The sequence below is a fragment of the Eleutherodactylus coqui genome, chromosome 1 (genome assembly GCF_035609145.1).
Source record: "Eleutherodactylus coqui strain aEleCoq1 chromosome 1, aEleCoq1.hap1, whole genome shotgun sequence".
NCBI classification, from domain to species: domain Eukaryota; kingdom Metazoa; phylum Chordata; class Amphibia; order Anura; family Eleutherodactylidae; genus Eleutherodactylus; species Eleutherodactylus coqui.
The window spans coordinates 146,478,916-146,493,339 of NC_089837.1; the positions used below are offsets into that span (position 1 = coordinate 146,478,916).

The 14,424-nt window shown below is 42.4% G+C and overlaps 1 protein-coding gene across 3 annotated transcripts in view; it reads left to right on the forward strand.

The window, feature by feature from the left end:
- FXR1 (FMR1 autosomal homolog 1) overlaps positions 1–8,635 on the forward strand; it is a 37,345-nt gene extending 28,710 nt beyond the window's left edge. Inside the window, exons 9-17 of one of the 3 annotated variants that reach the window (XM_066601560.1) lie at positions 728–806; positions 925–1,034; positions 1,155–1,262; positions 1,356–1,563; positions 3,619–3,822; positions 6,249–6,449; positions 6,982–7,062; positions 7,507–7,598; positions 7,877–8,635. In XM_066601560.1, the coding sequence (XP_066457657.1) occupies positions 728–806; positions 925–1,034; positions 1,155–1,262; positions 1,356–1,563; positions 3,619–3,822; positions 6,249–6,449; positions 6,982–7,062; positions 7,507–7,598; positions 7,877–8,044 (1,251 nt within the window). In that variant the 3' untranslated portion in view covers positions 8,045–8,635. The remainder of the gene's footprint in view (positions 1–727; positions 807–924; positions 1,035–1,154; positions 1,263–1,355; positions 1,564–3,618; positions 3,823–6,248; positions 6,450–6,981; positions 7,063–7,506; positions 7,599–7,876) is intronic. The other 2 variants (XM_066601566.1, XM_066601570.1) reach the window with 2 other exon arrangements.
- The last annotated feature ends 5,789 nt before the right edge of the window (positions 8,636–14,424 follow it).

Here is a 14,424-nt window from a genome sequence, read left to right on the forward strand (position 1 = left end):
AAACATTTTCTATTTTTGTAATCTGTTTATTTTCAGAGTGTAGATTTATTTATTTTCTCCTGTTGTCTATACGTGACTGTGGGGGCGGCCATCTTTCCCTGAGCTAGATTTAACATTTAGAAGATATGCTTTATGGCAGCCTCATGGGCCAGCCACACAATGGACATGCTCTGTGACATGTGTAGAGGTGATTTTGCAGGGAGGGGAAGTAGATAATAGCAATATCTCCTGTTGTGAGTGCTGGATCCTGTGTTATTTACATACATTTCATTGTAATCCTGACTGTGATGTTAGTGAGATGACTGCAAAGCTTTTTTCCTCTACAGAGCAGGAAGTATCTGCCTATTAGACTCTGGTCAGTGTGAAAAATGCAGGATTTTCGTTATTTGTTGTTTTTTTTTTTTGTTTTTTTTTAGATTGTGTATAAAAATTTAAAGCAAAATTACCAGAAATTCACATTTTTAACACACAAAAAGTGATTTAAATAATGGGTCACTTACTGATGGTATATTTATTACCTTTAAGTACCCAAAATATTCCCATGTAAATACTTTTTTTTTTTTTTTAATATATACTGGTCCTCATGAAAATTTACATCTTGTATGTCTTGCAGTTAGCGTTCACATTAACCTTGTCTATTATATATGCAGATTTACAACTTTATTGTCTTTAGCATTAGTAACAAATGTTTCAACATAAATATTTAACATTCTGCTCTGACTTTTAGAGCGCTGAAGCAGTTAAGAAAGCACGAAGTTATTTGGAATTCGTGGAGGATTTCATTCAGGTTCCCAGAAATCTTGTTGGTAAGATTTTGTTACTTTATGATTTTTAGTGAGAAAAGAAAGTTTGGGATGTGATGACGCTTGGCAAAAGTAGAGATAAATTTGATTTTAAAGTACCCTTTGACATTTTTCTATGCAGGAAAAGTTATTGGCAAAAATGGGAAAGTAATTCAGGAGATTGTGGATAAATCTGGAGTTGTAAGAGTAAGAATTGAAGGAGATAATGAAACAAAGTTGCCCCGTGAAGATGTAAGTTGCACCATTTTGTCACATAATTAAAAGCTTTTTCCCCCTCAATTCTTCCCCTCCCCACATTCTAAATGCTGTTTGCAACAGTGCGCTTGGTATTCTTTTGTCTTTATATGGAAGTGTCATGTCGTATTGGTACAGGGTATGGTTCCGTTTGTCTTCGTCGGAACGAAGGAAAGCATTGGCAATGTCCAGGTTCTTCTAGAATATCACATTGCGTACCTAAAAGTAAGTTTTAGCTATTTGCCCTTGTTCTAATATACTGTGGTAGCCTCTGAGGAAAGATAACCTTATCTTACAATTTTATCTCATTTCTTTTAGGAGGTAGAGCAGTTAAGACTTGAAAGACTTCAAATTGATGAACAGCTTCGTCAAATCGGTATGGGTTTTCGGCCATCTTCAAACCGAGGCACAGAGAAAGAAAAGGGTTATGCAACTGATGAAAGTACTGCCTCATCTGTCCGTGGAAGCAGGTCCTACAGCGGAAGGGGCCGAGGCCGTAGAGGACCCAATTACACATCTGGTTATGGTATGAAGATTCCTATTTTTTTTTTTTTTTTTTAATCCTTATATAAGGTTTGCGTTTTAATTGTAGTTGAAAGCACACAGAACACCCCCCCCCCCCCCCCAACCTACAAGAACTATCAAGTGTGTAGACCCATTTCACCTACACCCATTGCATGAGCTGAAGTGACTCTTGCATCCAAAATTAAGAATAATTTTGCGATGATTACTTTGAAATCCTTCTGATTTTAGTTTTTTGTTGGCTTTGTTTTTTTTTTTTGGAACGTTGGGCTGCGCAGTTCTACTTCAACGGATTTTAGACCTATACCAATATAGGGAAACCTATTTTTTATTTTTTTACCTGTTTCTATATGACGTCACCTCTCTTTTTCATAAAAGGTCCATGAAAAATGGTCTATTGTGATAGTGTGGATAAACCTAACTGATTTGCACAAGACATGATTTAAAATGACCAAATCTCATAAATCTTCAAATAAAATTATCTGTACAATTTAACAGGAGACTCTTTTGCATTTTGGGCTCCTTTCTGGTTTTGGCTTACAGATAATCATGCAAAATGCTAACTTGAGAATGGTCTTTGGTACAGATATACCATATAGTTTTACAAGGAAAGTGTCTATGGTGGCATAAAGAACGCAAGATTTCTTAAAATGGACCTGCTTTGCAGTCACAGTTTTGCTGACTTTGGTGCCGCTTGTCTTTTGTGTCTACACCGCCCTCTTGACAGTGCTGGGAAGCTGAATATAGCGTTGGTTGGTACAGGAGAGTGGGGAAAATGGACAACTGAGCTACTTAGCAGGGATGTAGCTGAGAAGATATGCAACCAGCTCCACTGACCTGATGACATGACAGAAGAGTTTTCTGAGAATATCCCTACTTGTTAGGTTTATAGTTGTAGGACCTTTTTATCTCAGAATGCCCTCCTGCTGGGACCCCAAGTGATTAGATTTAATTTGTGAGGGAACTTTGAGTAAAGTGCTCAATTTCTCTGCAGCTGCACCATAGGGAGATATTAAGTATTAATCCCTTAAAGACCCAGACTGTTTTGTGCCTGCGCTTCTTTTACCGTGACATATAGTGCTGTTTTTTTTTCTTTTCACTGACTCTCTAACACTTATAGTTTTTTTTTTTTAAAGTTTTTTTTAACTTGTATATTTTTGCTAAAGTAAAGTATGGAAAAGGGTTCCTCATTTTGTTTCGGACGTTTTGATGTAGAATGTGGTTTTGGATTACAGGGCACATATAGCGACTGTTTTGGTTTGCGTCTGCTTTAGGTTATTATGTATATATTTTATTCTGTAACTTTGTTTTATTTATGTATGCAATTATGTTTTTTTCTATGTCCCCCATGACATCATAAGACCTCTGGGAGACATTCACATGGTTTATTTTTTATTGGACGGTTTTCCACACTGGGGCATACGTTGGACCCGCAGTTACAGGGAAAAACATCCCCTGTAGTGACAGTCACTGGCAGAGCTAATCGGGGTCTGCTTGGAATCCCGGCGATCACGGACTGCCGGCTCGCGTAGTGAAAAAGAACTTAACTTTCACTTTTTTAGTACATCGTGCTCATTGAGTGCTGTGTACTAAATAAAGGAGGAGGCAAAAGGGGTCAAAACCCACTTCTCCCTCCTCCTCCAGGTTATCAGCTTTGACTAATATCTTTCAACTCATCCTGCTTCTGTAATTTTACATACGCCTGGGCTTTAAGCCCAGGACCAAGCGCTGTATATTTACAGTGCTTGGTCCTTAATGGATTAAAGTGCAGGTTGGGTGCTTTCATTGAAATAGAGTGCGGTGCACTTCCTTCATTCGGGGAGAGACTGGGCTTCCGTTCTAGTGATCAGAGGGAATCACAGCAGTTGGACCCCCACCAATCAGCTAATTTTTCTCTTTCTTGTGGAAAACACTAATGTTCATGTTCCTGAAACAGTTTGGTAGAAATCCTGCAGCAAAGTGTGGACAAATGTATCTCCTGTTTTTCATGCAGCCTTCATTTCTAGGTTAGCGTTCCCTTTAAATCCAAGCAGTTCTTCATCTTTATTTTTCTGTGTAGGTACAAACTCTGAACTCTCAAATCCCTCCGAGACTGAATCGGAAAGAAAAGATGAATTGAGCGACTGGTCTCTAGCTGGTGAAGATGATAGAGAAAATCGCCAACAAAGAGACAGCCGAAGGCGCCCTGGAGGAAGAGGTCGTAGTGGATCTGCAGGACGAGGACGTGGAGGATCTAGGGGTGGCAAATCATCCATCAGCTCTGGTATGTTTGTTTCCATGGACTTTTCTATCCGTTGACTTAGTACAGTGTTTCCCAACTCCAGTCTTCAAGGCACCCAAACAGGTTTTGTATTCAGGATCTCCTATAGTTAAGAACATCTGTAGCAATGTCCAAGGTGCTGACAGGATCACCTGTGTCATACTGAGGAAATCCAGGAAACCTGACCTGTTGGGGTGCCTTGATGACTGGAATTGGGAAACACTGGGTTAGTGTATGTGTAGACATAATAAATGGGTCTGGAATGGAGTCTAAAATTGCTCTTGGGACATTTGGTATGAAAACTAAACACATGGATATAACATGCGGGTAATTTGACATCGTAAGGCCTTATTCACATGGGCATTTTTACGTGCCTATTTAGCTGCACTAAAACGTCAGACGAAAAACGCGACTGTCAAGCATTGTATTATAATGCGTTCATTCACATGGGCGATTTTCGGGCACACGAAAAAATTAAACCCTAAAAAATGTCATTGCCGACGATTTTCAGTCCAATTTTTGTATGTTGTGGTTTTTTTTTAAGGCTGGGGTCACACAGGGCGGATTTGCCGCGGATTGCCGTTGCATATCCGCACTGCAGCAAAACCGCTGCGTTTGCTGTGCAATGCAGCACAAATGAGATTTGCCAAAAAGCTGTTCTCACAGGACGGATTTTTTCCGCACAGCCGCAGTGTGGAAATGCAACTGCGTCGTGGTTTTAAAAGATGCAGCATGTTCATTCTTTGGTCGTTTCCGCAGCGCTTTTTTGTCCATAGACCTCTATGGACGCAGCCAAAACCGCACCAAATGCGCGACAAAAGTAAAAATGCGCTGCGGAAAAAAACGCTTGCGGATTTTTCCGCACGAAAATCCGCAGCAAAATCCGCAAGCCCAAATTAATCTTTTGAAGCGGTTTTGCTGCAGAAGCAGTTCTGCGTCAAAACCGCAGCAAAATCGCAACATATCCGCCCTGTGTGACCCTAGCCTTAAAGATAAATTTTGTGGGTTTTTTTTTTTTTACGAGAATCGCTGGAGGCTCCTATAGATTCCTATAGGAGCTGAGAAAAAAAGGGCAGGGGAGGTAGTTTACCTGCGCTTGGAAACAAAGATAGCTGGCTCTATTTAAGCATTGAAGTCATTCCAAGGATTTCTGCTAGCCGACAGAATTTTAGGCTGCAGCATATTTTTCACACTATACGCCCATATGAATGTAAGAGAAAACGCTAACTAAAGGGGTTTTCCAGTCAAAAATACTATTGATGACCAATCGTCAGGATAGGTCATCAATAGTTTATCAGCCAGGCTCCACCGCTCGGGACCGAGACAGATCAGTTGAGTACGCACAAGCTAACAAAGCTGCAATTAGAGGTTGGTGTGGAAGCCTCTGCGCTAACCTCCCATGTAGTGGCCGGCGCAGGTTACTGCAGGCACGGCTCTCATTGAAATCAATGAGAGCCCTGCCTGCAGTTACAAGCACCGGCCACTACATAGGAGGTTGGCACGGAGACTTCTGCTCCAAATGCACAGAGGTTCGCGCGGAAGCCCATCCGCCAACCTCCTATGTAGTGGCTGGTGCTGGTAACTGCAGTTACTGCAATTCATTTCAGTAAGAGCTGTGCCTGCAGTTACCAGCGCCGGACACTACATTGGAGGCCGGCGTGGAGGCTTCCACTTCAACCTCTGTTACTGCGACGCTGATGGCTCCGCAGTAACAGCCTTTTCGGTCAGGGTCCCAAGCGGCAGACCCTGGCTGATCAATAGCATTTTTGACCAGAAAACCCCTTTAATCTCTGGATTCAATTGCGGCAATTTTCATTGTTGCTGGTTTCGGCCAGCGTAAGATCGCTACGCTTGTGTCAATGAACCCTAAGGTTGGCACACATAAAAAAAATGAAATTCTGGAAACTATAGCAAGCTAGTCAGGTGATTTTATGCTGCCCTTTTTTGATAGCACTATATGATTGAGCGAGAGAAGCTGGACTGTGATTTATATAGGTTTGTGAGAAGAGTAAATTCTGACAAGATGATTGACTGCTTTCTGTGTACACACTGATGCAGGAAAACCTGTCAGGCTGTCTTTCCTAGGAGGCCCGTCAGGATTTCATCTACTTTATACATAGAAATACTGCTCCAAATCCTATAAACTCTATGGAGATTTATGAAACTGTCTAAAAGAAACTTTGTTGCCCATAGCAACCATTCACAAGTCTGCTTTCATTTCTCATAGTGCTCTTGCAAAATCAAAAACTGCTGTGATTGGTTGCAGTAGGCGTTTTCATAAATCTGTTACTATATATCAAAATCTTGCAATTGAATGTTTAAAAGGAGAGCGAGAAAACACTAAAAGCATGTTGGACTGTCAGAGTTGCTTCTGTATATAAATGGGCACACAAATCAAGTTTTAGTCATATTTGACTTTTTGTCCTCAGTGCTGAAAGATCCGGACAGTAACCCATACAGCTTGCTTGATAACACAGAGTCAGACCAGACAGTCGATACAGATGCAAGCGAGTCTCACCATAGCACTAACCGCCGAAGACGATCACGGAGGAGGAGGACCGATGAAGATGCTTCTCTAATGGATGGAATGACTGAATCTGATACTGCATCCGTTAGTGAAAATGGCTTGGGTATGTTTTTATAGTCCTAATCTTACAAATTACGTTTTGATTAGCCACTTGTGTAACTGTTAGGAGAGACTCATTAGGACCGTTTTAAAAGAATAATTTGGTAACTGTCACAATTTTGTCTTAGGAAAAAATGTGTAATTATACGTGTGACTATTTTAATCAAATTCTATCGCAGCCAATTGACCCTGGCTCTTCAGCTATTTTGTAAAATAAAATGCATTGTAGACCAAGGCTGCATTTTAAGAGTTCTAGGATATGCACAACGTATTTCACGTACTGCTTCCTAGATAAAGCTGGTTTAGATCTTATAGCAGCAGGTTCATACAATCTCTTGTTCTAGTTGTTTGAATTAAACATGGCTTTTACCTGCCACACATTTAGCCTGTAAGTACTGCCTCGCTCATTTTGCATGTATTAGATAAATTGGACTTTAACCATATGGAATCAGTTATTTAGTATAGGTGTGCTACATTACAAAACTTTCCTTCGTCTTGTAGTGTAGATAAGATTTTCATGCACTTTACTGTTGCAGATGGTAGTGAACAAAAACCCCAGCGACGCAATCGTAGCCGCAGGCGTCGCTTCAGGGGTCAGGCAGAAGATAGACAGCCAGGTAACCAATGTGGGTAGAGTTACTGATAACTAACCTGCATGGGAAGTGCACTGCTTTTATTTCCTGGTACTTGTGCGATGTTGTGCCAATGGAAGTTTTCTAACGTATGGGTTATGATGCCATCTTGCTAGCTCCCCTCCAACTAAATCTAGACCAGCAGGATGGTTTGAATGTCTGTCCTAGTATACCACCCTGCTTTGTTGTGTTTCTGATGTAATACTAATATATGTTAACGATGCACAAGTAAAACAAGAAGCCTATGGAGTGTGATTTATTGGATGTATTTTAAATGTAACCCAATATATACTTCTGTTTGTAATGCAAATTACACTATAGAGTTATAGTTGTGTACAGCAACATTATACAAGTGCTCAAGTGATCTTTAAAAAAGGAATAAAATACCTAATGTGTAATTTCCTATCTCATAATGCTTTCCCCTTCCAGTGACAGTGGCAGACTATATCTCAAGAGCAGAGTCTCAGAGCCGACAGAGAAGCCTCCCTAAAGAAGCACTTGCTAAAGGCAAAAAGGAAAAGGTGAGCTGTGATTTGGCTGAAACTCAAGTAGTGTCCATTATTATGCTAAGCTATTCACACTTTCATTTGAGCCATCTCACAAAGGGTAAATTACCATGTAAACTGCACACTTACAGTTCAGTCCTGAGACAGACTGTACTTTAATGACTGCAGTCATTCTTAGAATTCCTTCTAATTTCTAGCTTGTGTGGAGTCTTGGGAGGCTAATATTACATTTATTCTAAGTGCTTTTATGGTACAATTATTCTCACCTCTAGCAAAAATTTCCTTTCCTACAGGTAAAGGATGTAATTGAAGAACACACACCTTCTGAAAAGGTCACAAACGGACCACGAGGGTCCAATGGTGACACTACTTCAAAGTCGCTGACAACGGCCCCTGAAAGGAATGCTGCAAGCTGTCAAGATGGGAGCAAACAAGAAGCCATACTGAATGGGGTGTCCTAAATGGAGTGTCCTAGTTTACAGTTCCTTTACATTACATTTTACAATAGTGCTTGTACAAGCTTGCCAAAGATAGATTAAGGATCGCCAGTCTTTACACCACACTTTCAGTTCCTCCATTTGGAATAAAGAAAGGGGAGGGATCCTGATAAACATGTTAAACATAAGTTGATACCTACTGTGTTCTAAATACATCATCAGATGTGCCTTGAGATAGTATACGAAACATTAAAGAAAAAAAAAAGAAAAAAGTGCTGGCTATAGGAAATGTTTTGTTTTCAAATATGGCATTGAATGGGGGGATCCTGCATAATATTTGTTCTGAAAGCATTAGCTGCTTTTTGTTACATTTTTAATAATATGCAACCACTTCTTCACCTGAGGAAAACTAGAAAATGCAGTCTAAAAAGTATTTTGCACTGAACTGTAACTTCTCCATTGGTTAGGTCTGGAAACTGGTCGTTTTAATACATGTTTTTGTTTTTTGTTTTTGTTTTATTAAAAAAAAAAAGCTGTATGGAGGAAAATCTGCAGACCACTGGAACACAAATATTCATCTGCAGCTATTGGCAGTGACTGTTCTTCATTGGAGCATTGTTTGGTTTATTTATTAAACTGTACAGTATTTAAAATCAAACATTGCTATAAACACTAAACCGAACGTAGTCATGTCCACAAAGGTATAATCCTAACTACTGAAAGATCAATTTCCAGAATGTTTCTCCTGTATAAAAACTGCATATGTTAGTCCTTAGTATGGTATTTTTATTTTTGTTTTTTGGTTGTTTGATGTGCAATATGTTTTTGTATGCAGGTAGTAAAAACAAAACAAAAAAAACACAAAAAATAAACTTTGATCTTCCATTTTTGATTATCAGCCTAGTTTCCTATGGGGAAATGCAATGACTTCTTAACCCCTTCACTGCATGCCCAGCAGGGGAGAGGTTAATGTGTGTATCAACATGACATGTAATTCCACATGGTAAATCCAATTGACCAGTTTTAAGTGCTCGATTACACTCACAGTAAGCATTCAGGAGCCGTGTGATTCCCTTTTGTACTGGACATTTTATCCTTGATTTACATCAAGTGTCGCAACTTTAAAGCCTGATGTTGGCCACTGGCATTGGAGGCCACACTTTCTTCAACTGGACAGAAATCCGTGAAATAAACATCTTTCCAGCACATACTTTTAAAGCATATCTTGTCGTCTTCTTTTTATCTTTCTCATTTCTGAATTCCCTGTTACTTATTCCTTTAAAATGAATTCTTGCTACCACATCCAGCCTCTCGCTATCCCGTCTTTAATAGAACATTTTCAAATCTAAAAGTGCTCTGTGGGTATTTCTTAACCCAAGGTATACATGTAAACTATGAATGTAGTCGTAGATGTATAAAGCAATAAAGGGAATAAAGAGTATATGCAGTGTTTTTGTAATCAGAAGTTATTTCATGGTTCCCAAAAGTTAGTATGCATATTATATTAAGTGATGCTATATTGTTAGTACATTGGAGAAAACTGTTGAGAGCCTTCATCTAGATATGGATTTTTTTTCCTTTTTAAGAGAGTGTGTTTCGCTATAAGATTTTAAAAGGACGTTTTCACAAGATCGTATCAGTAAAACAAAGTGAGGTAGGCCTCATACTAATATGTGTTTTGAGAACTGCATCATATCTCAAACACAATGGCTGTGACTTTGTACACCTATGTTCCTCTGATTTCTCACAGAGGATCTCTCCTTCTGGCATGTTGTACTATGGGGGTACTCTCCACTTGTGTTCAAAAGGAAAAATAATGTACCACAAGGAGGTGCCATATAGGTCTGTGCTGAATCGCCATATGCATGAGACCTTACTCATTGCCTAGTATAAATGGTCATGAACATAATACATTGGTCACTGGCTGTGAATTGCTTTCACGTCACAGTATATTTATCAGTATCTTATATTTTGTAAGCATAAACTTGAAGTGGACCCAAAACATGGAAGAGGTACACCTAGTTTTGGTTTACAAATACTGTGGATTGCCATGTGCAAGTGGTTCAGTCATTATTTTGTATCAGTATTTTGAAGCGAAAACCAGAAATGAATGTGCCTCCCCAAATACTGATGCAGCTTACTGCCATGTTAATGAGGCCTTAATGCCGTTTTCACACAACTGTAGATTTCATTAGTATTTTCAAGCTGAAAGTAGGAGGGGTCCGGAAAAGAGGTACATACACTACCGTTCAAAAGTTTGGGGTCACCCAAACAATTTTGTGTTTTCCATGAAAAGTCACACTTATTCACCACCATGCGTTGTGAAATGAATAGAAAATAGAGTCAAGACATTGACAAGGTTAGAAATAATGATTTGTATTTGAAATAACATTGTTTTTACATCAAACTTTGCTTTCGTCAAAGAATCCTCCTTTTGCAGCAATTACAGCATTGCACACCTTTGACATTCTAGCTGTTAATTTGTTGAGGTAAGCTTGTGAAATTGCACCCCACGCTTCTAGAAGCATCTCCCACAAGTTGGATTGGTTGGATGGGCACTTCTGGCGTACCATACGGTCAAGCTGCTCCCACAACAGCTCAATGGGGTTCAGATCTGGTGACTGCGCTGGCCACTCCATTACCGATAGAATACCAGCTGCCTGCTTCTGCTCTAAATAGTTCTTGCACAATTTGGAGGTGTGTTTAGGGTCATTGTCCTGTTGTAGGATGAAATTGGTTCCAATCAAGCGCTGTCCACTGGGTATGGCATGGCGTTGCAAAATGGAGTGATACCCTTCCTTATTCAGAATCCCTTTTACCCTGTACAAATCTCCCACCTTACCAGCACCAAAGCAACCCCAGACCATCACATTACCTCCACCATGCTTAACAGATGGCGTCAGGCATTCTTCCAGCATCTTTTCATTTGTTCTGCGTCTCTCAAACGTTCTTTGTGATCCAAACACCTCAAACTTGGATTCATCCATCCACAACACTTTTTTCCAGTCTTCCTCTGTCCAATGTCTGTGTTCTTTTGCCCATCTTAATCTTTTTCTTTTATTGGCCAGTCTCAGATATGGCTTTTTCTTTGCCACTCTGCCCTGAAGCCCAAAATCCCGCAGCCGCCTCTTCACTGTAGATGTTGACACTGGTGTTTTGCGGGTACTATTTAATGAAGATGCCAGTTGGGTACCTGTGAGGCGTCTGTTTCTCAAACTAGAGACTCTAATGTGCTTATCTTCTTGCTTAGTTGTGCAATGCGGCCTCCCACTTCTTTTTCTACTCTGGTTAGAGCCTGTTTGTGCTATCCTCTGAAGGGAGTAGTACACACCGTTGTAGGAAATCTTCAATTTCTTAGCAATTTCTCGCATGGAATAGCCTTCATTTCTAAGAACAAGAATAGACTGTTGAGTTTCAGATGAAAGTTCTCTTTTCCCTTCGTCATCATGACAGCATACGCTTGGAGGTTGCTCACCTGCTGACCTGATGGGACAGGAAAAGGCAGAGCATAAAAGAAACCTCCCCTCCACCGAACACATGTGTTTTTCCTGTCCCTTCAGGACAGCAGCGGCAGAGCTCCAGCGATGCTGTCCCATGCCGGAGGTTCCAGGGCTTACCGGTGAGCGGCGGCATCTCTCCTGGCAGCCCCGGCGCCCCAGTGGGAAGTACCTCATCTGGGAGCTTACCGGGGACTGCGTGGGCCTGGGTCCAAGTACGGGATTTCCGGCACCACTGCGGCTGTCATTTCGGCGGCGGACGCCATCTCTGGGTCCAGGGCCGAGCAGCAGCGTTCCTCAAGGGGGCGTGGCCTCAGCGGAGCTCCGGGAGTGACGCAGTGACGTCAGATGCTCCGCAAGGGGGCGTGGCCTAGCGTGAAAGTGGGCGTGGCTTAGCGCCGCTGGCGCCGGATTCAAATTTTTAAAGCTCCTCCACACCAGGGAAGCAGCTGGTGTTTCTTCACGCCGGGAATCGATCCTAAGTACAGGAGTTGATCCCACAAGCAAGCGCAGGATGTCGGCCAGAGAGGACCCAGAGAATCTCCAAACTGTAAGTGGTCCAGTGGGCCAACCTACAGACACCTGCACTACATACACTTCCTTACTAACAGAGTTCTCCCTTGTCATTCCAGGACAGGGATACTCAAAAACCTAGGGAGGCTAGGAGGAGGAGTAAAAAGTGTCCAGTGTGCTTGGCCAAACTCGACGACTCCTATACCAAAACATTATGTGCCGTTCGTTCTGCAAAAATTCTGCAGGAGGAAAAATCTTCCCTCATGTCCGAAATTCGGTCGGTCGTCCGGGAAGAAGTTCAGTCCTCCCTCTCGGACCTCCAACCTGGGCCCTCAGGGGTTACACGAAGGTCTGCTCCGGCTGTGTCAGAGTCCGACTCTGACATGGCGGAAGATTTGGAGTATGATAATCTTGGGGAAGTGTTGCAGGAGGAGAAAAAGTACCTTTTTTCCACCGCTGACATGGATCAACTTTTAAAAGCTGTACGTAGAACCATGCAGGTGGAGGAAGATGTGCAGCAACCCCGCACAGCACAAGACGATATGTTTGCGGGATTGCTTCCACAACGGAAATCTTCGTTTCCTGTAAATGCCACGCTCAAACAACTAATCCTGAACGAGTGGCTTTGTGTGGATCAGACTCCGCTAATCCCTAGGGAGTTCAAGGAGCGCCTTTTATTTGCGGGAGACGAGGTGGCGTTTCTGGACGAAATGCCGAAAGTAGATGTGGCTATCGCTATGGTGTCCAGGAAGTCGGGATTACCATTTGAAGATATGTCCCACTTAAAGGACTTCTTGGATAATAAAGTGGACATGACCATGCGCAAGGCCTGGTCCACGTCCAGCCTTATTATAAAATCCAATATCGCGGCCACTTCTGTGGCTCGCTCCATGGCGGTCTGGCTGGATCAGCTTGTGTCCCTAATCGACCAAAAAGCCTCCAGGGAAGAGTTGGCGAGCGGCATCCCTCTGCTACAGATGGCAACGGGGTTTCTGGCGGATGCCTCTATGGAAACGGTCCGCTTCGGAGCTCGCACGGCAGCCCTATCCAACACCGCAAGAAGGGCAGTCTGGGTAAAGGAGTGGTCGGGGGACTTAACATCCAAAAACAAGCTGTGTGCCCTACCCTTTCGGGGTGCACGCATTTTTGGACCGGACCTGGATCGCCTGCTGGAAAAAGCAGCTGACAAGAACCAGGGACTGCCAGCCATCAGACCGCCCAAAAGACCCTTCACTCCACGTCCCTCGTCTACATACGCTGGGAAAGGGAAGACCGGAAGATGGTCTTATCCGAAGGGTGGAAGGGGTAAGACTCTTATTATCGTCCCTCAGCCCGCATCTTCGTGCCCGGTGGGCGGTAGACTGGCTCGTTTTGCCACTAGTTGGCGTAATATAACGACTAACGAGTGGGTGCTACACCTGGTGGCGGAGGGGTACAAGATCGAACTAGAATCTCGCCCCCCTGACAGATTTATTGTAACCCCAATTCAGTCTCCAGCCCTAGAGCAGGCTCTGTTGAGAGGTGTACAGAACCTGCTGGATCTCGGCGCGGTTATCCCCGTCCCCAAAAAGGAACAAGGGAAGGGATTTTATTCCCCCCTTTTTCTGGTTCCCAAACCAGATGGCTCCCACCGCACAATAATTAACCTCAAAGAATTGAATAAATTCATTGAGTATAGAAATTTTAAAATGGAGACTATCAGAACTGCAACTCCCCTAATTGCCAGGGATAATGTAATGGCTACAATTGACCTAAAGGATGCTTACTTTCACATCCCTATTTACACCAACGCGCAAAAGTTCCTGAGGTTTGCGCTGAGAATGGAAGGGGAAATCTGTCACTTTCAGTTTATTTGCCTCCCATTTGGAATTTCCTCCGCTCCGCGAATTTTTTCCAAGGTGGTGATAGAAATGGTTGCCTTTTTGCGCAATCGTGGGATTATTATCGTCCCCTACTTGGACGACTTCCTGTTGGTGGCAGATTCCCCGACTATTCTGAGGTCACACTTGGGTTCCACACTTCAACTGTTTAAGGACCTGGGTTGGATTATTAATGATCTAAAATCCAACATGGAACCAGAAACCAGGAAAAAATTCCTGGGAGTCATTCTGGATTCCAGTCTCCAAAATTCATCCCTTCCTCCTCTAAGGAAACAGCATATTTTAGAGGAATGCTCCACTCTCTATAAAAAATCTAGAGTAACAGTAAGAGACGCAATGCGGATCCTGGGGCTAATGACTTCGTGTATTGGCGTGGTTCCCTGGGCTCAGTTCCATAGTCGCGGTCTCCAGTCACTAATCCTTCAGAATTGGGACAAGTTACAGTCCTCACTCGACCAGACAATCTCTATTTCTGCTAAAGCCAGATCTTCACTCCGCTGGTGGTTGTCATCAG